Below are 23,905 nucleotides of genomic sequence, written 5' to 3'. Positions count from 1 at the left end.
AAGGATGGGAAATGTGGGGGAAATTGGGGGAAAAGGGATGAGAAATGTGGGGGAAATTGGGGAGGAAGAGGATGGGATATGTGGGGAAAATTGGAGAAAAAGAATGGGAAATGTGGGGGAAATTGGGGGAAAAAGGATGGGAAATGTGGGGATAATTGGGGGTGGATAGATGGAAAACATGGGGAAAATTGGGGAGGAAGGGATGGGAATTGTGGAGAAAATTGGGGAAAAAAGGATGGGAAATGTGGGGGGAATTGGGGAGGAAAGTGTGGAAATTGGGGGAAAAGGATGGGAAATGTGGGGGAAATTGGGGAGGAAGGGATGGAAAATGTGGGAAAAATTGGGGAAAAGGGATGGGAAATGTGGGAGAAATTGGGGAAAAGGGATGGGAAATGTGTGGGAAATTGGGGAAAAGGGATGGGAAATGTGGGGGAAATTGGGGATGGAAAGTGTGGAAATTGGGGGAAAAAGGATGGGAAATGTGGGGGAAATTGGGGAGGAAGGGATGGAAAATGTCTGGAAAAATTGGGAAAAAGGATGGGAAATGTGGGAGAAATTGGGGATGGAGAGTGCAAAAACTTGGGGATGAAGGAATGGGAAATGTAGGAAAACTTGGGGATTAAGGGATGGAAAATGTGGGAACATTTAGGGGTGGAGGGATGGGAATTGTGGAAGAATTTGGGAATGAAAGGGTGGAGACCCAAATGTGCCGGGAAATCCTGGGAGCGCTCGGGCCCGGCTGGCCGGGAAGCTGCCCGAGGCCAGGGGTAGGTGGCGGAAAAAACGGGGGGAAATTTGGGGAAAAAAGGTGGGAAAAACTGGGGGTGGAAAGTGTGAAAACTGGGGATTAAGGGATGAGAAATGTGGGGGAAATTGGGGAAAAAGAATGGGAAATGTGGGGGAAATTGGGGAAAAAGAATGGGAAATGTGGGGGAAATTGGGGAAAAAGAATGGGAAATGTGGGGGAAATTGGGGAAAAAGAATGGGGAAATGTGGGGGAAATTGGAGAAAAAGAATGGGAAATGTGGGGGAAATTGGGGAGGAAGAGGATGGGAAATGTGGGGGAAATTGGGGAAAAAAGGATGGGAAATGTGGGGGAAATTGGGGAATAAGGATGGGAAATGTGGGGGAAATTGGGGAATAAGGATGGGAAATGTGGGGGAAATTGGGGAAAAGGGATGGGAAATGTGTGGAAAAAGTTGGGGGAAAGGGGTGGGAAATGTGGGGAAAAAGTTGGGGGAAAGGGGATGGAAAATAGAGGAAAAACTGGGGGAAAATGGGTGGGAAAGGTGGGGAAAAATTGGGGAGGAAAGGATGGGAAATAGAGGAAAAACTGGGGGAAAAGGAATGAGAAATGTGGGGGAAATTGGGGAGAAAAAGGTGGGGAAAATTGGGGGTGGAAGTGTGAAAACTGGGGAAAAAGGATGGGAAATGTGGAGGAAATTGGGGAGGAAGAGGATGGGAAATGTGGGGGAAATTGGGGAATAAGGATGGGAAATGTCGGGGAAATAGGGGTTGGATAGATGGAAAACAAGGGGAAAATTGGGGGAAAAGGGATGGAAATTGTGGAGAAAATTGGGAAAAAAGGATGGGAAATGTGGGGGAAATTGGGGATGGAGAGTGCAAAAACTTGGGGATGAAGGAATGGGAAATGTAAGGAAAATTGGGGATTAAGGGATGGGAAATGTGGGAACATTTGGGGGTGGAGGGATGGGAATTGTGGAAGAATTTGGGAATGAAAGGGTGGAGACCCAAATGTGCCGGGAAATCCTGGGAGCGCTCGGGCCCCGGCTGGCCGGGAAGCTGCCCGAGGCCAGGGGTAGGTGGCGGAAAAAACGGGGGAAATTTGGGGGGAAAAGGTGGGAAAAATTGGGGGGAAAGGGGTGGGAAATGGGGGGAAATTGGGGGAAAAGGGATGAGAAATGTGGGGGAAATTGGGGGAAAAGGATGGGAAATGTGGGGGAAATTGGGGAGGAAGAGGATGGGAAATGTGGGGAAAATTGGGGAAAAAAGGATGGGAAATGTGGGGGAAATTGGGGTTGGATAGATGGAAAACATGGGGAAAATTGGGGAGGAAGGGATGGGAATTGTGGAGAAAATTGAGGGAAAAGGGATGAGAAATGTGGGGGAAATTAGGGGAAAAAGGGTGGGAAATGTGGGGGAAATTGGGGAATAAGGATGGGAAATGTGGGGGAAATTGGGGGAAAAGGGATGGGAAATGTGGGGGAAATTGGGGGAAAAAGGATGGGAAATGTGGGGGAAATTGGGGGAAAAGGGATGGGAAATGTGGGGGAAATTGGGGGAAAAGGGATGGGAAATGTGGGGGAAATTGGGGGAAAAGGGGTGGGAAATGTGGGGGAAATTGGGGAAAAAGGATGGGAAATGTGGAGGAAATTTGGGGAGGAAGGGATGGAAAATAGAGGAAAAATTTGGGGTAGATGGATGGGAATTGTGGGGAAAATTGGGGAGGAAGGGATGGAAAATAGAGGGGAAATTGGGGGAAAAGGCATAAAAAATAGAGGAAAAATTGGGGAAAAAGGACGGGAAATGTGGGAAAAACTGGGGGGAAAGGGTGGGAAATGTGGGGAAAATTGGGGATGGAAAGTGTGGAAATTGGGGAAAAGGATGGGAAATGTGGGAAAAATTGGGGGAAAAAAGGTGGGAAATGTGGGAAAAATTGGGGGGAAATGGATGGGAAAGGTGGGAAAAATTGGGGATTAAGGGGTGGGAAATGTGTGGAAAAATTGGGGAAAAGGGATGGAAAATAGAGGAAAAACTGGGGAAAAAGGGATGGAAATTGTGAGAAAAATTGGGGATTAAGGGATGGGAAATGTGGGAAAAATTGGGGGAAAATGATGGAAAATCTGGGGGAAATTGGGGGTGGATGGATGGGAAAAAATGGGGATTAAGGGATGGAAATTGTGAGAAAAATTGGGGATTAAGGGATGGGAAATGGGGGAAAAATTGGGGAATAAAAGGATGGAAAATGCAGGGAAATTTGCAGATGAAGAGTGCGAAAATTTGAGGATTAAGGGATGGAAAATACTTTTCCCATTTTTTCCAATTTTTCCCCATTTTTTCCCATTTTCCCATTTTTCCAATTTTTCTTGTTTTTCCCAGTTTTCCCCATTTTTTTCCCATTCCCCCCCTTTTTTCCCCTTTTTTCCTATTTTTTCACATTTTTCCCATTTTCTCCCATTTCTCCCCATTATTTTTTCCTCATTTTTCCTCATTTTCCCCCATTTTCTGCCATTATTTTTCCCCATTTTTCCCTATTTTTTCCCATTTTCCCCATTATTTTTTCCTCATTTTTCCCATTTTCCTCATTTTCCCCCCAATTTTACCCATTTTTTCCCATTTTTCCCATTTTTCCCTCAGCCATCCCATCGGTCACGGTGTTCCCACTGGAACCTCCATCTCCAGGAGAAGCCACCACGCTGGTGTCCCTGGTGGAGAACATCTCCCAACCCAACGTTCCCATCCCCATTTTTCCCCAATTTTTCCCATTTTTCCCATTTTTCCCCTCAGCCATCCCGTCGGTCACGGTGTTCCCGCTGGAACCTCCATCTCCAGGAGAAGCCACCACGCTGGTGTGCCTGGTGGAGAACATCTCCCAACCCAACGTTCCCATCCCCATTTTCCCATTTTTTCCCATTTTTCCCATTTTTCCCCTCAGCCATCCCATCGGTCACGGTGTTCCCACTGGAACCTCCATCTCCAGGAGAAGCCACCACGCTGGTGTCCCTGGTGGAGAACATCTTCCAACCCAACGTTCTTCCCATCCCCATTTCCCCATTTCTCCATTTTCCCACAATTTTCCCCATTTTTCCCATTTTTCTAATCTCAATCTTCCCAATTTTTCCCATTTTTCCCACCTCGGGAATCCTGGTGGTCCTGGAACCTCCATCTCCAGGAGAAGCCACCACGCTGGTGTCCCTGGTGGAGAACATCTCCCAACTCGACGTTCCCATCCCCATTTTTCCCCAATTTTCCCCATTTTTCCCACTTTTCCAACCCAAATTTTCCCGTTTTTCCCATTTTCCCTCAGCCATCCCATCAGTCACGGTGTTCCCGCTGGAACCTCCATCTCCAGGAGAAGCCACCACGCTGGTGTGCCTGGAGGAGAACATCTCCCAACCCAACATTCCCATCCCCATTTTTCCACTTTTCCAACCCAAATTTTTGCGTTTTTCCCATTTTTCCCTCAGCCATCCCGTCGGTCACGGTGTTCCCGCTGGAACCTCCATCTCCAGGAGAAGCCACCACGCTGGTGTGCCTGGTGGAGAACATCTCCCAACCCAACGTTCCCATCTCCAATTTTTCCCATTTTTCCCATTTTTCCCCTCAGCCATCCCATCGGTCACGGTGTTCCCGCTGGAACCTCCATCTCCAGGAGAAGCCACCACGCTGGTGTCCCTGGTGGAGAACATCTCCCAACCCAACGTTCCCATCCCCATTTTTCCCACTTTTCCAACCCAAATTTTCCCATTTTTCCCATTTTTCCCCTCAGCCATCCCATCGGTCACGGTGTTCCCGCTGGAACCTCCATCTCCAGGAGAAGCCACCACGCTGGTGTGCCTGGTGGAGAACATCTTCCCACCATCTCTGGACGTCTCCTGGAGCGTGGCCGGCGCCGCCGTCACCGCCGGGGTCACTCTGGGTCCCTTCGTGCCGGGCCCCGGCCTCACCTTCGTGCGCTTCTCCCGAATCTCCGTCCGCGCCGCGCCCGGCGCCGTCCACGCCTGCGAGGTCACCGCGCCGCGCCGCAACGTCTCCGCCGTCGGCTACTGGGGTGAGCGGATTTTGGGGGGGATTTGGGGATTTTTGGGGATTTTTAGGGATTTTTTGGGGTTTTTTGGGGTTTTTTGGGGTTTTTTGGGGATTTTTTGGGGATTTTTGAGGATTTTTGGGTGATTTTTGGGGTTTTTTGGGGGCGCCGTCCACACCTGCGAGGTCACCGCGCCGCGCCGCAACGTCTCCGCCGTCGGCTACTGGGGTGAGCGGATTTTGGGGGGGATTGGGGGATTTTGGGGGATTTTTAGGGATTTTTGGGATTTTTTTTGATTTTTTGGGGATTTTTTGGGTGATTTTTGAGGATTTTTGGGTGATTTTTGGGGTTTTTTGGGGGCGCCGTCCACGCCTGCGAGGTCACCGCGCCGCGCCGCAACGTCTCCGCCGTCGGCTACTGGGGTGAGCGGATTTTGGGGGGGATTGGGGGTTTTTGGGGATTTTTAGGGATTTTTGGGGATTTTTTGGGATTTTTTGGGGTTTTTTGGGGTTTTTTGGGGATTTTTGAGGATTTTTGGGTGATTTTTGGGGTTTTTTGGGGGCGCCGTCCACGCCTGCGAGGTCGCCGCGCCGCGCCGCAACGTCTCCGCCGTTGGCTACTGGGGTGAGCGGATTTTGGGGGGGATTTGGGGATTTTTGGGGATTTTTAGGGATTTTTTGGGATTTTTTGGGATTTTTTTGGATTTTTTGGGGATTTTTTGGGTGATTTTTGGGGTGATTTTTGAGGATTTTTGGGTGATTTTTGGGGTTTTTTGGGGGCGCCGTCCACGCCTGCGAGGTCGCCGCGCCGCGCCGCAACGTCTCCGCCGTCGGCTACTGGGGTGAGCGGATTTTGGGGGGGATTGGGGGTTTTTGGGGATTTTTAGGGATTTTTTGGGATTTTTTGGGATTTTTGGGGTTTTTTGGGGTTTTTTGGGGATTTTTGGGGATTTTTTGGGGATTTTTTGGGGATTTTTGGGTGATTTTTGGGGTTTTTTGGGGGCGCCGTCCACGCCTGCGAGGTCGCCGCGCCGCGCCGCAACGTCTCCGCCGTCGGCTACTGGGGTGAGCGGATTTTGGGGGGGATTGGGGGTTTTTGGGGATTTTTAGGGATTTTTTGGGATTTTTTGGGGTTTTTTGGGGATTTTTGGGGATTTTTTTGGATTTTTTGGGGATTTTTGGGTGATTTTTGGGGTTTTTTGGGGGCGCCGTCCACGCCTGCGAGGTCACCGCGCCGCGCCGCAACGTCTCCGCCGTCGGCTACTGGGGTGAGCGGATTTTGGGGGGGATTGGGGGTTTTTGGGGATTTTTAGGGATTTTTAGGGATTTTTTGGGATTTTTTTTATTTTTTGGGGTTTTTTGGGGATTTTTGGGGATTTTTGGGGGATTTTTTGGGTGATTTTTGGGTGATTTTTGGGGTTTTTTGGGGGCGCCGTCCACGCCTGCGAGGTCACCGCGCCGCGCCGCAACGTCTCCGCCGTCGGCTACTGGGGTGAGCGGATTTTGGGGGGGATTTGGGGATTTTTGGGGATTTTTAGGGATTTTTTGGGATTTTTTTTGATTTTTTGGGGATTTTTTGGGTGATTTTTGAGGATTTTTGGGTGATTTTTGGGGTTTTTTGGGGGCGCCGTCCACGCCTGCGAGGTCGCCGCGCCGCGCCGCAACGTCTCCGCCGTCGGCTACTGGGGTGAGCGGATTTTGGGGGGGATTGGGGGTTTTGGGGGATTTTTGGGGATTTTTGGGGATTTTTTGGGATTTTTGGGGTTTTTTGGGATTTTTTGGGGATTTTTTGGGGATTTTTTGGGGATTTTTTGGGGATTTTTTGGGTGATTTTTGAGGATTTTTGGGTGATTTTTGGGGTTTTTTGGGGGCGCCGTCCACGCCTGCGAGGTCACCGCGCCGCGCCGCAACGTCTCCGCCGTCGGCTACTGGGGTGAGCGGATTTTGGGGGGGATTTGGGGATTTTTGGGGATTTTTAGGGATTTTTTGGGGTTTTTTGGGGTTTTTTGGGGTTTTTTGGGGATTTTTGGGTGATTTTTGGGTGATTTTTGGGGTTTTTTGGGGGCGCCGTCCACGCCTGCGAGGTCGCCGCGCCGCGCCGCAACGTCTCCGCCGTCGGCTACTGGGGTGAGCGGATTTTGGGGGGGATTTGGGGATTTTTGGGGATTTTTAGGGATTTTTTGGGATTTTTTGGGATTTTTTTGGATTTTTTGGGGATTTTTTGGGTGATTTTTGGGGTGATTTTTGAGGATTTTTGGGTGATTTTTGGGGTTTTTTGGGGGCGCCGTCCACGCCTGCGAGGTCGCCGCGCCGCGCCGCAACGTCTCCGCCGTTGGCTACTGGGGTGAGCGGATTTTGGGGGGGATTGGGGGTTTTGGGGATTTTTAGGGATTTTTTGGGATTTTTTGGGATTTTTGGGGTTTTTGGGGGTTTTTTGGGGATTTTTGGGGATTTTTTGGGGATTTTTTGGGGATTTTTGGGTGATTTTTGGGGTTTTTTGGGGGCGCCGTCCACGCCTGCGAGGTCGCCGCGCCGCGCCGCAACGTCTCCGCCGTCGGCTACTGGGGTGAGCGGATTTTGGGGGGGATTTGGGGATTTTGGGGGATTTTTGGGGATTTTTGGGGATTTTTTGGGATTTTTTGGGGTTTTTTGGGGATTTTTGGGGATTTTTTGGGGATTTTTTGGGGATTTTTGGGATATTTTTGAGGATTTTTGGGGATTTTTTGAGGATTTTTTGTGGGTGTTTTGGGTGATTTTTGAGGATTTTTGGGGATTTTTAGGGTGATTTTGGGGGTGATTTTGGGTGATTTTTGGGTGATTTTATGGGTGATTTTGGGGGGGATTTTTGGGGATTTTTAGGGTGATTTTGGGGGTGATTTTGGGTGATTTTTGGGTCATTTTATGGATGATTTTGGGGGTGATTTTTGGGTCATTTTATGGGTGATTTTGGGGGTGATTTTTGGGTCATTTTATGGGTGATTTTGGGGGTGATTTTGGGTGATTTTTGGGGTATTTTGGGGGTGATTTTGGGGTGATTTTTGGGAGATTTTATGGGTGATTTTGGGGGTGATTTTGGGTGATTTTTGGGGTATTTTGGGGGTGATTTTGGGTGATTTTTGGGTCATTTTATGGGTGATTTTGGGGGTGATTTGGGGTGATTTTTGGGGTATTTTAGGGTGATTTTGGGGGTGATTTTGGGTGATTTTTGGGGTAATTTTGGGATATTTTTGGGGTAATTTTGGGTGGGTTTTGGGTGATTTTTGGGTCATTTTATGGGTGATTTTTGGGGTATTTTGGGGGTGATTTTTGGGGTATTTTGGGGTGATTTGGGGTGATTTGGGTGACCGTCTCCGTGTCCGCAGTGGCTCCGGACACGGCGCTGGACGAGCAGCTGGACATGGCGCTGGCCGGAGCCGCGCTGGCCCTGGGCCTGGTCCTGGCCCTGCTGGGGGCCGGCCTGGCCCTGCTGGCGCGCCGCGGTACGGCCTAAACCCGGCCTAAACCTGGGCTAAACCTGGCCTAAACCTGGCCTAAACCTGGCCTAAACCCGGCCTAAACCTGGGCTAAACCCGCCCTAAACCCGGCCTAAACCTGGCCTAAACCCGGCCTAAACCTGGCCTAAACCCGGCCTAAACCCGGCCTAAACCTGGGCTAAACCTGGCCTAAACCCGGCCTAAACCTGGGCTAAACCTGGCCTAAACCTGGCCTAAACCCGCCCTAAACCCGGCCTAAACCTGGCCTAAACCTGGCCTAAACCCGGCCTAAACCCAGCCTAAACCTGGGCTAAACCCGCCCTAAACCCGGCCTAAACCTGGCCTAAACCTGGCCTAAACCAGGGCTAAACCCGGCCTAAACCAGGGTTAAACCCAGCCTAAATCAGGCCTAAACCTGGCCTAAACTCGGGCTAAACCTGGCCTAAGCCTGGTCTAAACCAGGGATAAACCTGGCCTAAACCTGGCCTAATCCTGGCCTAAACCAGGGTTAAACCTGATCCCGGTTCTGGTCCTGATCGTAGTCCCAGTTCTGGTCCTGATCCCGGTTCTGGTCCCATTCCTGATCCCAGTCCAAATCCCAGTCCCAGTCCCAAATCCCAATCCCAATCCTGGTCCAAATCCCAGTCCTGGTCCTGATTCCAACCCAAATCCCAGTCCCAGTCCCAGTCCTGGTCCAAATCCCAGCCCCAATCCCAGTCCTGGTCCAAATCCCAGCCCCAATCCCAAATCCCAGCCCCAATCCCAAATCCCAGCCCCAATCCCAAATCCCAGCCCCAATCCCAGTCCCAATCCCAATCCCATTCCCAATCCGGGGTGTCCGGGTGGGACCGTCCCCAATTTTGGGTTTCTCTTCACAGGCTGAGCTCGTCCCCGCGGGAACCTGGTAGTGAACCCCGGCCTGTCCCAAATAAATCCAGGCTTTGGCAGAGCCCGCCGCCTCGCTTGGCACGGGCCTCGTTTAGTCCTGGCTTTAGTCCTGGTCCTGGTCCTGGTCCTGGTTTGAGTCCTGATCCTGGTTCTGATCCTGGTCCTGGTTTTAGTCCTGGTCCTGGTCCTGGTTTGAGTCCTGATCCTGGTTCTGATCCTGGTCCTGGTTTTAGTCCTGGTCCTGGTCCTGGTTTGAGTCCTGGTCCTGGTCCTGGTCCTGGTCCTGGTTTGAGTCCTGATCCTGGTCCTGGTCCTGGTTTGAGTCCTGATCCTGGTCCTGGTCCTGGTTTGAGTCCTGGTCCTGGTCCTGGTTTTAGTCCTGATCCTCGTCCTGGTCCTGGTCCTGGTTTGAGTCCTGATCCTGGTTCTGATCCTGATTTTAGTCCTGGTCCTGGTCCTGGTTTGAGTCCTGGTCCTGGTCCTGGTCCTGGCTTTAGTCCTGGTCCTGGTCCTGGTCCTGGTTTGAGTCCCGATCCTGGTTCTGATCCTGGTCCTGGTTTTAGTCCTGATCCTGGTCCTGGTCCTGGTTTGAGTCCTGATCCTGGTCCTGATCCTGGTCCTGGTCTTGGTCCTGGTTTGAGTCCTGATCCTGGTCCTGGGTTTAGTTCTGATCCTGGTTCTGATCCTGATCCTGGTCCTGATCCTGGTTTGAGTCCTGGTCCTGGTCCTGGTCCTGGTTTGAGTCCTGATCCTGGTCCTGATCCTGGTCCTGGTCTTGGTCCTGGTTTTAGTCCTGATCCTGGTCCTGGTTTTAGTTCTGATCCTGATTCCGATCCTGGTTCTGATCCTGATCCTGGTTTTAGTCCTGATCCTGGTCCTGATCCCAGTCCTTGACCCTGATCCAGATCCAAATCCCCATCCAGGTTTTGATCCTGATCCTGGTTTTAGTTCTGATCCTGGTTCTTATCCTGATCCTAGTTCTGATCCTGGTCCTGGTTTTAGTTCTGGTCCTGGTCCTGATCCTGATCCCAATCCAAGTCCCTGTCCAGGTTTTGTTTCTGATCCTGATCCTGGTCCTGGTTTTAGTCCTGATCCTGATTTTAGTTCCGATCCTGGTTTTGATCCTGATCCTGGTCCTGGTTTTAGTTCTCATCCTGGTTCTGATCCTGGTCCTGGTCCTGGTCCTGGTTTTATTTCCGATCCTGGTTCTGATCCTGATCCTGGTTTTAGTCCTGATCCTGATCCTGATCCCAGTCCTTGACCCTGATCCAGATCCAAATCCTCATCCAGGTTTTGATCCTGGTCCTGGTTTTAGTCCTGATCCTGGTCCTGGTTTTAGTCCTGATCCTGGTTTTATCCTGATCCTGATCCTGGTTTTATCCCGGTTCTGGTTCTGATTCTGATCCTGGTTTTAGTCCTGATTCCGGTCCCAGATCCTGATCCTGGTTTTATCCCGGTTCTATCCCGGAGTAGCTCCCAGTGCTCCCAGTAACGGCTCCCAGTGCTCCCAGTAAAAGATCCCAGTCCCCTCCCAGTTCTCCCAGTCCCTCCCAGTCCCCTCCAGTCTCCCCCAGTTCCCTCCCAGTTCCCTCCCAGTCCTTCCCAGTCCTTCCCAGTTCCCTCCCAGTTCCCTCCCAGTCTCCCCCAGTTCCCTCCCAGCTCTTTCCCAGTTCCCTCCCAGTCCCTCCCAGTTCTCCCAGTTCGCTCCCAATCCATCCCAGTCCCTCCCAGTCCATCCCAGTCCCCTCCAGTCCCCTCCAGTCCCTCCCAGTTCCCCCCCAGTTCCCCCCCAGTCCCTCCCAGTCCCTCCCAGTCCCTCCCAGTTCTCCCAGTTCACTCCCAATCCATTCCCAGTCCATCCCAGTCCCTCCCAGTTCCCCCCAGTCCCTCCCAGTCCCTCCCAGTTCCTTCCCAGTTCCCTCCCAGTTCCCCCCAGTCCCCTCCCAGTCCCCCCCAGTCCCTCCCAGTCCCTCCCAGTCCATCCCAGTTCAATCCCAGTCCCTCCCAGTCCCTCCCAGTCCCTCCCAGTCCCTCCCAGTATAAACCAGTCCCTCCCAGTCCCTCCCAGTCCCTCCCAGTTCTCCCAGTTCGCTCCAAGTCCCTCTCGCGGCCGCCGCCGCCTCAGCCCTGCCTGGCAACGAGTGACGCGCGCGCTCCGCGCGCTCCCATTGGCTGCCCCAAAATGTCCCCAAATGTCCCCAAACCTCCGGGGGGGAGGGGGGGCCCCCCAAGCACCTCCCAGTCCCTCCCAGTTCCTCCCAGTTCGTCCCAGTTCCTCCCAGTTCCTCCCAGTTCCTCCCAGTTCGCGATGCTGCCGCTGCTGCTGGCGGCGCTCGGAGCGCCCGGGGCGGGTGAGGAGCGCGGGTTTGGGGGGAAAAACTGGGAAAAATGGGGAAAATTTGGGAAAATTTGGGAAAAGGGGGAGTCGAGGATGGGGGCGGGGCCGGGGGGGCTCCGCCCTATGAGGTTTGGGGGGGGTGGAGCGGATTTTGGGGTGAAAAATTGGGATTTTGGGGGAGGTTTGGGGGGGTGCCGCCTTGTGGGAAGCGGATTTGGCGGGAAAAAAATTGAGAAAATTTCGGAAAATTTGGGAAAAGTGAAAGTTGGGGATTGAGGGCGGGGCTGGGGGGGCTCCGCCCTATGAGGTTTGGGGAGACCGGAGCGGATTTTGGGGTGAAAAATTGGGATTTTGGGGGAGGTTTGGGGGGGTGCCGCCTTGTGGGAAGCGGATTTGGCGGGAAAAAAATGAGAAAATTTGGGGAAATTTGGGAAAAGTGAAAGTTGGGGATTGAGGGCGGGGCTGGGGGGGCTCCGCCTTATGAGGTTTGGGGAGCCCGGAGCGGATTTTGGGGTGAAAAATTGGGATTTTGGGGAGGTTTGGGGGGGGTTCTGCCTTGCGCCAGTGGGGTTTTGAGGGGGGTTTTGGCGGGAAAAAATTTGGGGAGAATTTCGGAAAATTTGGGAAAGGGAAAGTTGGGGATTGAGGGCGGGGCTGGGGGGGCTCCGCCCTATGAGGTTTGGGGGGGTGGAGCGGATTTTGGGGTGAAAAATTGGGAATTTGGGGAAATCCCAAAAAAAAAACCTCAGAAAAAAAATCCTCAAAAAAATCCTAAAAAAATCTCACAAAATACCCAAAAAACCCCAAAAATTGCCAAAAAAATCTGAGAAAAATCCCAAAAAACCCCAACCCCCCCCCGAAAAACCCCGAAAATCCCAAAACACCCAAAAAAAAAAAAATCCGAAAAAACCAGGAACTCCCAAAACACCCCAAAAAACCCCAAAAATCCCCCAAAATCAAATTCAAAATATCCCAAAAAATCACAAGAAATCCCAAAAATCCCTTTAAAAAATCCCCAAAAAGTCGCCCAAAACCCCCAAAAAATCTGAGAAAAAAAATCCCAAAAAATTCTCAAAAAATACCCAAAAAAACCCCTAAAACACCAAAAAAATCCGAGAAAATCCAAAAAAAACCCAAAAAATCCCCCCGAAAATGCCAAAACACCCCCCAAAAAAAATCCGAAAAAACCAGGAACTCCCAAAACACCCCAAAAAAACCCAAAAATCCCCCAAAATCAAATTTAAAATATCCCAAAAAATCACAAGAAATCCCAAAAATCCCTTTAAAAAAATCCCCAAAAAGTCGCCCAAAACCCCCAAAAAATCCGAGAAAAAAATCCCAAAAAATTCTCAAAAAATACCCCAAAAAACCCCTAAAACACCAAAAAAATCCGAGAAAATCCCAAAAAACCCCCCCGAAAATGCCAAAACACCCCCCAAAAAAATCCGAAAAAACCAGGAACTCCCAAAACACCCCAAAAAACCCCAAAAATCCGTTTAAAAATGCCATTTTTTGGTCGATTTTAGCCGCCTTCGTGCTGCAGGTGACCTCCAGCTGCTGGCTGACCACCGACGGTTCCTTGGTGGCCACCAACGGCTCGCAGGACCTGGAGGTGGCCCTGTCCCGGATGCCGCTGGTCTGCGGCGACCTGCGGGGACCCCGCGCTGGCCCATGCCAGCATGGAGGACCCTTGGGGACACTTGGGGACATCCTGGCGCAGAGGTTGGCCCGCGACGGCCGCTGGCAACGGCGGCTGCGGCAGCGGCAGCGCCTCTGCCAGGAGCTGCCCAAGATGGTGTGGCCACCGCTGAGAGGTCAGGGGACAGCGGGGACGGCGGGGCGGTTGGGGATGTTGGGGACATTGGGGACATCAAGGGGACATTGGAGATGTTGGAGACATTTAGGGACTTTGAGGACATTGGGGACTTTGAGGACATTGGGGACATCAGGAACATTGGGGACATTGGAGATGTTGTAGACATTTAGGGACTTTGAGGACATTGGGGACATTGGACACGTTGGGGACGCCAGGGACATTGGGGGTGTTGGGGACATCGGGGCAGTTGGGGACATTGGGGACATCGGGAACATCGGGGACATCAAGGGGACATTGGAGATGTTGGAGACATTTGAGAACATTGAGGACATTGGGGACTTTGGGGACATTGGGGACGTTGGAGATGTTGGAGACATTTAGGGACTTTGAGGACATTGGGGACTTTGGGGACATTGGGGACATTGGAGATGTTGGAGACATTTGAGAACATTGAGGACATTGGGGACTTTGGGGACATTGGGGACATTGGAGATGTTGGAGACATTTAGGGACTTTGAGGACATTGGGGACGTTGGACACGTTGGGGACGTCGGGGACATTGGGGTCATTGGGGACATCAGGAACATTGGGGACATCGGGAACATTGGGGACATCAAGGGGACATTGGAGATGTTGGAGACATTTGAGAACATTGAGGACATTGGGGACGTTGGAGATGTTGGAGACATTTGAGGACTTTGAGGACTTTGAGGACATTGGGGACATTGGACACGTTGAGGACATTGGGGAGCTGGAGACATCGAGGACGTTGGGGACATCAAGGGGACTTTGGGGACATTGGAGATGGAGACATTTGAGGACTTTGAGAACATTGGGGACATTGGGAATTTTGGGGACATTGAGGAGTTGGGGACATTGGGGACATTGGAGATGTTGGAGACATTTTGGGACTTTGAGGACATTGGGGACATTGAGGAGTTGGGGACATCGAGGACATTGGGGACATCCAGAGGACATTGGAGATGTTGGAGACATTTTGGGACTTTGAGGACATTGGGGACATTGAGGAGTTGGGGACATCGAGGACATTGGGGACATCCAGAGGACATTGGAGATGTTGGAGACATTTTGGGACTTTGAGGACATTTGGGACAGTTTGGGGCCATTTGGGGACACATTTGAGGACATTTTGGGGACACACTGGGGCCATTTTGGGGACACATTTTGGGGTCATTTTGGCCCATTTTAGGCCATTTTGGGGCAGATTTGGGCACACTGGCGGCCATTTTGGGCACATTGGCGGCCATTTTGTGGGAGCCATTTTGGTGCCATTTTGGGACACACTTGGTGACACATTTGGGGCCATTTTGGGGACACTTTTAGGACATTTTGGGGACACATTTGGGCCACTTTTAGGACATTTTTGGGCCCATTTTGGGGCAGATTTGGGCACACTGGCGGCCATTTTGGGCACACTGGCGGCCATTTTGGGCACATTGGCGGCCATTTTGTGGGGGCCACTTTGGGACACATTTGGGGACATATTTTGGGTCACTTTTAGGGACACATTTTGGGCCACTTTTAGGACATTTTGGGCCATTTTGGGAACATTGGCAGCCATTTTGTATGAACCATTTTGGGGCCATTTTGGGGCCATTTTGTGGGAACATTTTTTGCCATTTTGGGCACATTGGTGGCCATTTTGTGGGAGCCATTTTGGTGCCATTTTGGGACACACTTGGTGACACATTTGAGGCCATTTTGGGACCATTTTGGGACACACTTGGTGACACATTTGGGGCCATTTTGGGGACACTTTTAGGACATTTTGGGGACACATTTGGGGCCACTTTTAGGACATTTTTGGGCCCATTTTGGGGCAGATTTGGGCACACTGGCAGCCATTTTGAGGCACATTGGCGGCCATTTTGTGGGGGCCACTTTGGGACACATTTGGGGACATATTTTGGGTCACTTTTAGGGACACATTTTGGGCCACTTTTAGGACATTTTGGGCCATTTTGGGAACATTGGCAGCCATTTTGTATGAACCATTTTGGGGCCACTTTGGGGCCATTTTGGGACACATTTGGTGACACATTTCGGAACACATTTGGGGACACTTTTAGGACATTTTGGGGACACATTTGGGACACAATTTGGGGCCATTTTGGGGCCATTTTATGGGAACATTTTTTGCCATTTTGGGCATATTGGCGGCCATTTTGTGGGAGCCATTTTGGTGCCATTTTGGGACACACTTGGTGACACATTTGGGGCCATTTTGGGACAATTTTGGGAAACACTTGGTGTCACATTTGGGGCCATTTTGGGGACACTTTTAGGACATTTTGGGGACACATTTCGGGCACAATTTGGGGCCATTTTGGGGAACAATTTGGAACCATTTTGGGGAAATTTTTTTGCCATTTTGGGCACATTGGCGGCCATTTTGTGGGAGCCATTTTGGTGCCATTTTGGGATACACTTGGTGTCACATTTGGGGCCATTTTGGGGACACTTTTAGGATATTTTGGGGACACATTTCGGGCACAATTTGGGCCCATTTTGGGCCCGTTCTGTGAAACATTTTTTGCCATTTTGGGCACATTGGTGGCCATTTTGTGGGACATACTTGGTGACACTTTTGGGGACACTTTTACGACATTTTGGGGACACATTTGGGGTCACTTTTAGGACATTTTGGGCCCATTTTGGGGCAGATTTGGGCACACTGGCAGCCATTTTGTGGGGGCCACTTTTAGGACATTTTGTGGAACATTTTTTGCCATTTTGGGAACTTTGACGGCCATTTTGTGGGAGCCATTATGGGGCCATTTTGGGACACACTTGGGGACATATTTTGGGTCACTTTTAGGGACACATTTGGGGACACTTTTAGGACAATTTGGGGTCACATTTGTGGCCACTTTTGGGCCATTTTGGGCCCATTTTGTGAAACATTTTTTGCCGTTTTGGGCACATTGGCGGCCATTTTGTGGGAGCCATTTTAGGGCCATATTGGGACACATTTTGTGACACATTTGGGGCCATTTTGGGGGGACATTTTGGGGACACTTTTAGGACATTTTGGGGACACATTTGGGCACACTGGCGGCCATTTTGAGGCACCTTGGCAGCCATCTTGCCGCCATTTTGAGCCCATTTCCCACCATTTTGAGCCCATTTCCCACCATTTTGTGGCCGTTCGGTGCCACAGTGCCACCTCCACCACGTCCCCAACCATCCCCAAATGTCCCCAAATGTCCCCCCAGCGCCGCCGCGGCTGCGCATCGTCCCCGAGCGCTGGGGGGCCGCGCTGGCCCTGACGTGCCACGCCTGGGGCTTCTCCCCGGCCGACATCACCCTGAGGTGGCTCCGCAACGGCGTCGTCCCCGACGGCGCCGCGGGTGACGCCGCGGGCGACAACACGCGTGACGCCGCGGGCGACGCCGCGGGACCGTGGCGGGCGCTGCCGGTGGGGGACGGAACGTTCCGGGCGCAGGTGACGATCCAGGTGCCACCGGGGACGTCCGGGGACACCTTGGAGTGCCTGGCGCTGCACCCCAGCCTGGAGGAACCGCTGCGAGTCACCTGGGGTGAGGAGATCGGGGGCAATTTGGGGGATTTTGGGACAGTTTGGGCAGTTTTGGGGATTTTTTGGAATTTTTGGGATATTTTTTGGGGCTTTTTTGGGGGGTTATTCTGATTTTTAAACAAAATTTGAATGCGTTTTTTACAATTTTTTTTACAATTTTTGGGAGGATTGTTTGGGTTTTTTAAGTTTGGGGATTTGGGGGATTTTTTGGATTTTTTGGGGATTTTTCATAAATTTTTTTTGGCCTTTTTTTTTGAGTTTATTTTGATTTTTTTAAAAATTTTGACTGCGTTTTTTACAATTTTTTTTACAGTTTTTTACAATTTTTGAGAGGATTGTTTGGGTTTTTTAAGTTTGGGGATTTGGGGGATTTTTTGGATTTTTTTGGGGATTTTTCATAAATTTTTTTTGGCTTTTTTTTTTGAGTTTATTTTGATTTTTTTAAAAATTTTGACTGCGTTTTTTACAATTTTTTACAATTTTTCACAATTTTTGAGAGGATTGTTTGGGTTTTTTAAGTTTGGGGATTTGGGGGATTTTTTGGATTTTTTTGGGGATTTTTCATAAATTTTTTTTGGCTTTTTTTTTTGAGTTTATTTTGATTTTTTTAAAAATTTTGACTGCGTTTTTTACAATTTTTTTTTACAATTTTTCACAATTTTCAGGAGGATTGTTTGGGTTTTTAAAGTTTGGGGATTTGGGGGATTTTTTTGGATTTTTTTGGGGATTTTTCATAAATTTTTTTTGGCTTTTTTTTTTGAGTTTATTTTGATTTTTTTAAAAATTTTGACTGCGTTTTTTACAATATTTTACAATTTTTCACGATTTTTGGGAGGATTGTTTGGGTTTTTTAAGTTTGGGGATTTGGGGGATTTTTTGGATTTTTTGGGGGATTTTTCATAACTTTTTTTTGGCTTTTTTTTTTAGTTTATTTTGATTTTTTAAAAAATTTTGACTGCGTTTTTTACAATTTTTTTTACAATTTTTTCACAATTTTTGGGAGGATTGTTTGGGTTTTTTAAGTTTGGGGATTTGGGGGATTTTTTGGATTTTTTGGGGGATTTTTCATAACTTTTTTTTGGCTTTTTTTTTTGAGTTTATTTTGATTTTTTAAAAAATTTTGACTGCGTTTTTTACAATTTTTTTTACAATTTTTTCACAATTTTTGGGAGGATTGTTTGGGTTTTTTAAGTTTGGGGATTTGGGGGATTTTTTGGATTTTTTTGGGGATTTTTCATAAATTTTTTTTGGCCTTTTTTTTTGAGTTTATTTTGATTTTTTAAAAAATTTTGAGTGAATTTTTTCACATTTTTTTTACCTTTTTTACAACTTTTGGGAGGATTTTTAGGGTTTTTTTAGTTTGGGGATTTTGGGGATTTTTTGGAATTTTTGGGGATTTTTAGGGATTTTTTTGGAAATTTTTTTTGGCATTTTTCAAGTTTATTTTGATTTTTTAAAAATTTTGACTGCGTTTTTTACAATTTTTTTTTACTTTTTTTACAACTTTTGGGAGGATTTTTAGGATTTTTTTAGTTTTGGGACTTTGGGGATTTTTAGGATTTTTGTGGATTTTTTAGGGATTTTTGGGGCATTTTTTTGAGTTTATTTTGATTTTTTAAAATTTTGACTGCAGTTTTTACAATTTTTTTTAACCTTTTTTACAGTTTTTGGGAGGATTTTTTGGGTTTTTTTAGTTTGGAGATTTTAGGGATTTTTTGGGGATTTTTTGGGCATTTTTTTGAGTTTGATTTTTTTTTAATTCTGAATTTTTTCAATTTTTTTTAACCTTTTTTACAATTTTTGGGAAGATTTTTTGGGATTTTTTGTTTTGGGACTTCAGGGATTTTTAGGATTTTTTTGTGGAATTTTTGTGGATTTTTTGGCTTTTTTGGGGGTTTATTTTGATTTTTTTTACAAATTTTGACTGCATTTTTAACTTTATTTTTACCTTTTTTACAATTTTTGGGAGGATTTTTAGGGTTTTTTCAGTTTTTGTATTTTTAGGATTTTTAGGAATTTGTTGGGGATTTTTTAGCGTTTATTTTGAATTTTTTTAGAATTTTATTTTCTTCAATTTCAGGTGGACAAATTTGAATTTCAGGGGGAATTAATTTGATCTTCTGCTAGAATAATTTAAATTTCTGGTAGAATAATTTGAATTTTGGGTTGATTTATTTAATTTTGGGTGGATACATTTGAATTTCATGCTGATAAATTTGAATTTCACGTCAATTAATTTAAATTTCATGTTGATAAATTTGAATTTCAGGGAGAATTAATTTGAATTTCTGGTAGAATAATTTAAATTTTGGATGGATAAATTTGAATTTCGTGTTGATAAATTTGAATTTCTGGTAGAATAATTTGAATTTCGGGTTGATTTATTTGAATTTCGGGTGGATAAAATTGAATTTCGTGTTGATAAATTTGAATTTCTGGTAGAATAATTTGAATTCCATGTCGATCGATTTGAATTTCGTGTCGATAAATTCGAATTTCACGTCGATAAATTTGAATTTCATGCTGATTAATCTGAATTTCACGTTAATTAATTTGAATTTTGTGTCGATAAATTTGAATTTCAGGCGGAATTAATTTGAATTTCTGCTGGAATAATTTGAATTTCACGTCGATAAATTTGAATTTAATGTCAATAAATTTAAATTTCATGTTAATTAATTTAAATTTCATGCTGATAAATTTGATTTTTGTGCTGATCAATTAGAATTTTTTTTGGATTGATTTGAAATTCTGGTAGCATAATTTGAATTTCTGCTGGAATAATTTAAATTTCTGCCGGAATAATTTGAATTTCTAGTGGAATAATTTGAATTTCATGTTGATTAATTTGAATTTCAGGCGGAATTAATTTGAATTTCTAGTGGAATAATTTGAATTTCATGTTGATAAATTTGAATTTCAGGCGGCAATAATTTGAATTTCTGCTGGAATAATTTGAATTTCTAGTGGAATAATTTGAATTTCATGTTGATAAATTTGAATTTCAGGCGGAATTAATTTGAATTTCTGCTGGAATAATTTGAATTTCACGTCAATAAATTTAAATTTCATGTTAATTAATTTAAATTTCATGCTGATAAATTCGATTTTTGTGCTGATCAATTAGAATTTTTTTTGGATTGATTTGAAATTCTGGTAGTATAATTTGAATTTCTGCTGGAATAATTTAAATTTCTGCCGGAATAATTTGAATTTCTAGTAGAATAATTTGAATTTCAGGCGGAATTAATTTGAATTTCTGCTGGAATAATTTGAATTTCACGTCGATAAATTTGAATTTAATGTCAATAAATTTAAATTTCATGTTAATTAATTTAAATTTCATGCTGATAAATTTGATTTTTGTGCTGATCAATTAGAATTTTTGTTGGATAGATTTGAATTTCTGGTAGTATAATTTGAATTTCTGCTGAAATAATTTAAATTTCTGCCGGAATAACTTGAATTTCTAGTAGAATAATTTGAATTTCACGTTGATAAATTTGAATTTCAGGCGACAATAATTTGAATTTCTGCTGGAATAATTTGAATTTCTAGTGGAATAATTTGAATTTCATGCTGATAAATTTGATTTTTGTGCTGATCAATTAGAATTTTTGTTGGATAGATTTGAAATTCAGGTAGCATAATTTGAATTTCTGCTGGAATAATTTAAATTTCTGCCGGAATAACTTGAATTTCTAGTAGAATAATTTGAATTTCACATTGATAAATTTGAATTTCTGCTGGAATAATTTGAATTTCTAGTGGAATAATTTGAATTTCATGTTGATAAATTTGAATTTCAGGCGGCAATAATTTGAATTTCTGCTGGAATAATTTGAATTTCTAGTGGAATAATTTGAATTTCACGTTGATAAATTTGAATTTCTGCTGGAATAATTTGAATTTCACATTGATAAATTTGAATTTCAGGCGGCAATAATTTGAATTTCTGCTGGAATAATTTTCATTTCACGTCGACAAATTCGAATGTCCCTTGGACAAATGTAAACATCACGTTAATTAATGTAAATTCAATGCTGATCAATGTAAATGAGATGCAAATTTATGCAAATTTCCCCCGCAGCTCCGGGCCCGTCGCCGCGCCTGGCGCTGCTGGTGGCTCTGGCGGTGCCGGCGCTGCTCCTGGGGCCGGCGCTGCTGGGGCTGGGCCTGAGCCGCTGGCTGCGCGCAGGTGATTTGGGGACATTTCTCACGTTTTGGCGATTTCGGTCCGTTTCTGACAATTTCCGTCAAGTTTTGTCATTTTTTGTCATTTTTATGTTGATTTTTGGCGCTTGTTTTGTCTGTTTTATTCTGATTTTTGGCGCTTTTTTGTTGCTTTTCTTGTCAATTTTATGTCACTTTTATTCTGATTTTTGGGGCGTTTCAGGGCGTTTTGACAATTTTTGTCGCTTTTATGTCATTTTTATGTCGTTTTTAATCTAATTTTTGTCGTTTTTTGTCAATTTTTGTCGCTTTAATGTCAACTTTTATGTCATTTTTATTCGGATTTTTGTCACATTTTTGTCGCTTTTTTATCACTTTTTTGTCACTTTTTTGTAATTTTTATTCTGATTTTTGGGGCTTTTTGTCGCTTTTATGTCATTTTTGTTCTTATTTTTGTTGCTTTTTTGGTCACTTTTTTGTCGCTTTTTGTCGCTTTTATGTCATTTTTATTCTGATTTTTGGGGCTTTTTGGGGCTTTTCGGGATGTTTTCGGGCTTTTTGGGCTGTTTGGTCAATTTTTGACAATTTTGGTCAATTTTTGTCATTTTGATGTCATTATTACGTCACTTTTATGTTGATTTTTGTCGCTTTTTTTGTCTGTTTTATCCTGATTTTTGTCGCTTTTTTGTTGCTTTTTTTGTCACTTTTTTGTCACTTTTATTCTGATTTTTGGGGCGTTTCAGAGCGTTTTGTCAATTTTTGTCGCTTTCATGTAATTTTTATGTCATTTTTATTCCGATTTTTGTCATTTTTTTATCAATTTTGGTCGCTTTAATGTCAACTTTTATGTCATTTTTATTCGGATTTTTGTCACATTTTTGTCGCTTTTTTGTAATTTTTATTCTGATTTTTGGGGCTTTTTGTCGCTTTTATGTCATTTTTGTTCTTGTTTTTGTCGCTTTTTTGGTCACGTTTTTGTCGCTTTTTCTCGCTTTTATGTCATTTTTATTCTGATTTTTGGGGGGTTTTTGGGGCTTTTTGGGGCTTTTCGGGATGTTTTCGGGCTTTTTGGGGTGTTTGGTCAATTTTTGTCAATTTTGGTCAATTTTTGTCATTTTGATGTCATTATTACGTCAATTTTATGTTGATTTTTGGTGCTTTTTTGTCTGTTTTATTCTGATTTTTGTCGCTTTTTTGTCGCTTTTCTTGTCACTTGTATGTCACTTTTATTCTGATTTTTGGGGCTTCTTGGGGCGTTTTGTCAATTTTTGTCGATTTTTGTCGCTTTTATGTAATTTTTATGTCATTTTTATGTTGATTTTTGTCACTTTTTTGTTGCTGTTTTGTCACTTTTATGTCGCTTTTATGTCATTTTTATTCTGATGTTTGGGGCTTTTTTGGGATGTTTTTGGGGCTTTTTTGTCACTTTTTTGTTGCTTTTTGACGCTTTTTTGTCACTTTTATGTCATTTTTATTCTGATTTTTGTCACTTTTTGTTACTTTTTGTCGCTTTTTTTGCTTTTTGTCTCATTTTGGTCTCACTTTTGTCACTTTTTTGTCGCTTTTTTGTCACTTTTTGGTGCTTTTTGTAACTTTTTTGTCATTTTTATGCTGATTTATGCTGATTTTTGTTGATTTTTGTCGCTTTTTCTCACTTTTTGTCGCTTTTTCTCACTTTTTGTCCCTTTTTGTCCTTTTTTGCCCACTTTTACCCAATTTAATCCATTTTTACCCCATTTTCTCCCTACAGGTTACTCCCCACTCCCCGGTGCCACCCACGCAGGTGAGGGACCCTTTTTTCATATTTTTGTCCCTTTTTTATCATTTCCTATCAATTTTTATAATTTTTTGTCCATTTCCCTTTTTGTCCCTTTTCTACCCCATTTTTTTCTCATTTTTTCCCAAATTTTTTTCCCCAATTTTTGTCCCTTTTAATTTTTTTTCTCTTTTTTTTCTCCCTTTTTTCTTCTTTTTTGTCCTCTTTTTCTCCTTTTTTTATGCTATTTTTCTCCTTTTTTTCTCCTTTTTTTCTTTTTTCTCCCTTTTTTCTCCTTTTTTTCTCCCTTTTCTCTCCTTTTTTCTCCCTTTTTTCTCCTTTTTTCTCCCTTTTCTCTCCTTTTTTTCTCCCTTTTTTCTCCTTTTTTCCTCTTTTTTTCTCCCTTTTCTCATTTTTTCACCTTTTCTCCCTTTCTGCTCTTTTTTCCTCCCCTTTTTCTCCTTTCTTCTCTCATTTTTGTCCATTTTTGCCCATTTTCACCCCATTTTCTCCCTGCAGGTTACTCCCCACTCCCCGGTGACACCCACGCAGGTGAGGGACCCCAATTTTACTTTTTTTCCCCTTTTTTCCCCATTTTTTCCCCCATTTTTTATCATTTTCCCTTCCCAGGCAGCATCTGAGGATCCTCCCAGGACAATGACGGCGACGAGACCCAAAAACCCCGAAAATCACCCCAAAAATCTGCCCCAAAACCCCCCCAAAATCCCCAAATTTCCCTCAAAAATCCCCCTCAAATCCCATAAAAACACAAAATTTCCTGAAGATTTCCCCAAAAATTCCCATTAAAAATCCCCAAAATTTCCCCAAAAATCCCCCTCAAATCCCATAAAAATCCCCAAAAAATTTCCCAAAATTCTCCTAAACCCCATTAAAAATCCCAAAAAACCCCAAAAATTCCCATTAAAAATCCCAAAAAATTCCCCGAAAATCCCCCTCAAATCCCATAAAAATCCCAAAAAATTCCCCAAAATCCCCCTCAAATAAGGAATTACCTGAAACAATAAAATGTTGCATATTCAAATCTCCCTCATGTTTATGCAAATGCTTAATGTAAATGAGAATTCTCTTGGATTTCCTTTAACCCCGAATTAATGGGATTTGAGGGGAATTTTTA

The 23,905-nt window shown here is 45.2% G+C and overlaps 2 protein-coding genes across 2 annotated transcripts in view; both read left to right on the top strand.

Annotated features, from left to right (window-relative positions):
• LOC110476326 (class II histocompatibility antigen, M alpha chain-like) overlaps nucleotides 1–9,240 on the top strand; it is a 12,537-nt gene extending 3,297 nt beyond the window's left edge. Inside the window, exons 3-5 of the mRNA XM_077788918.1 lie at nucleotides 4,511–4,792; nucleotides 8,130–8,246; nucleotides 9,119–9,240. Coding sequence (XP_077645044.1) covers nucleotides 4,511–4,792; nucleotides 8,130–8,246; nucleotides 9,119–9,123 — 404 coding nt within the window. The 3' untranslated portion in view covers nucleotides 9,124–9,240. The remainder of the gene's footprint in view (nucleotides 1–4,510; nucleotides 4,793–8,129; nucleotides 8,247–9,118) is intronic.
• A 2,142-nt stretch (nucleotides 9,241–11,382) lies between these two features.
• Nucleotides 11,383–23,816, top strand: LOC110481108 (HLA class II histocompatibility antigen, DM beta chain-like). The gene is made up of 7 exons (XM_077788965.1): nucleotides 11,383–11,479; nucleotides 12,993–13,280; nucleotides 16,519–16,842; nucleotides 20,932–21,039; nucleotides 22,765–22,797; nucleotides 23,290–23,322; nucleotides 23,405–23,816. The coding sequence occupies exons 1-7, from the start codon at nucleotides 11,437–11,439 to the stop codon at nucleotides 23,575–23,577; spliced, it is 1,002 nt and encodes a 333-aa protein (XP_077645091.1). The 5' UTR covers nucleotides 11,383–11,436; the 3' UTR covers nucleotides 23,578–23,816.
• The last annotated feature ends 89 nt before the right edge of the window (nucleotides 23,817–23,905 follow it).

This window comes from Lonchura striata, chromosome 29, assembly GCF_046129695.1.
Source record: "Lonchura striata isolate bLonStr1 chromosome 29, bLonStr1.mat, whole genome shotgun sequence".
In the NCBI taxonomy this organism is placed as follows: Eukaryota; Metazoa; Chordata; class Aves; order Passeriformes; family Estrildidae; genus Lonchura; species Lonchura striata.
Note: the sequence above shows the minus strand (reverse complement) of the source record. Positions and strands in the feature narration are given on the sequence as shown.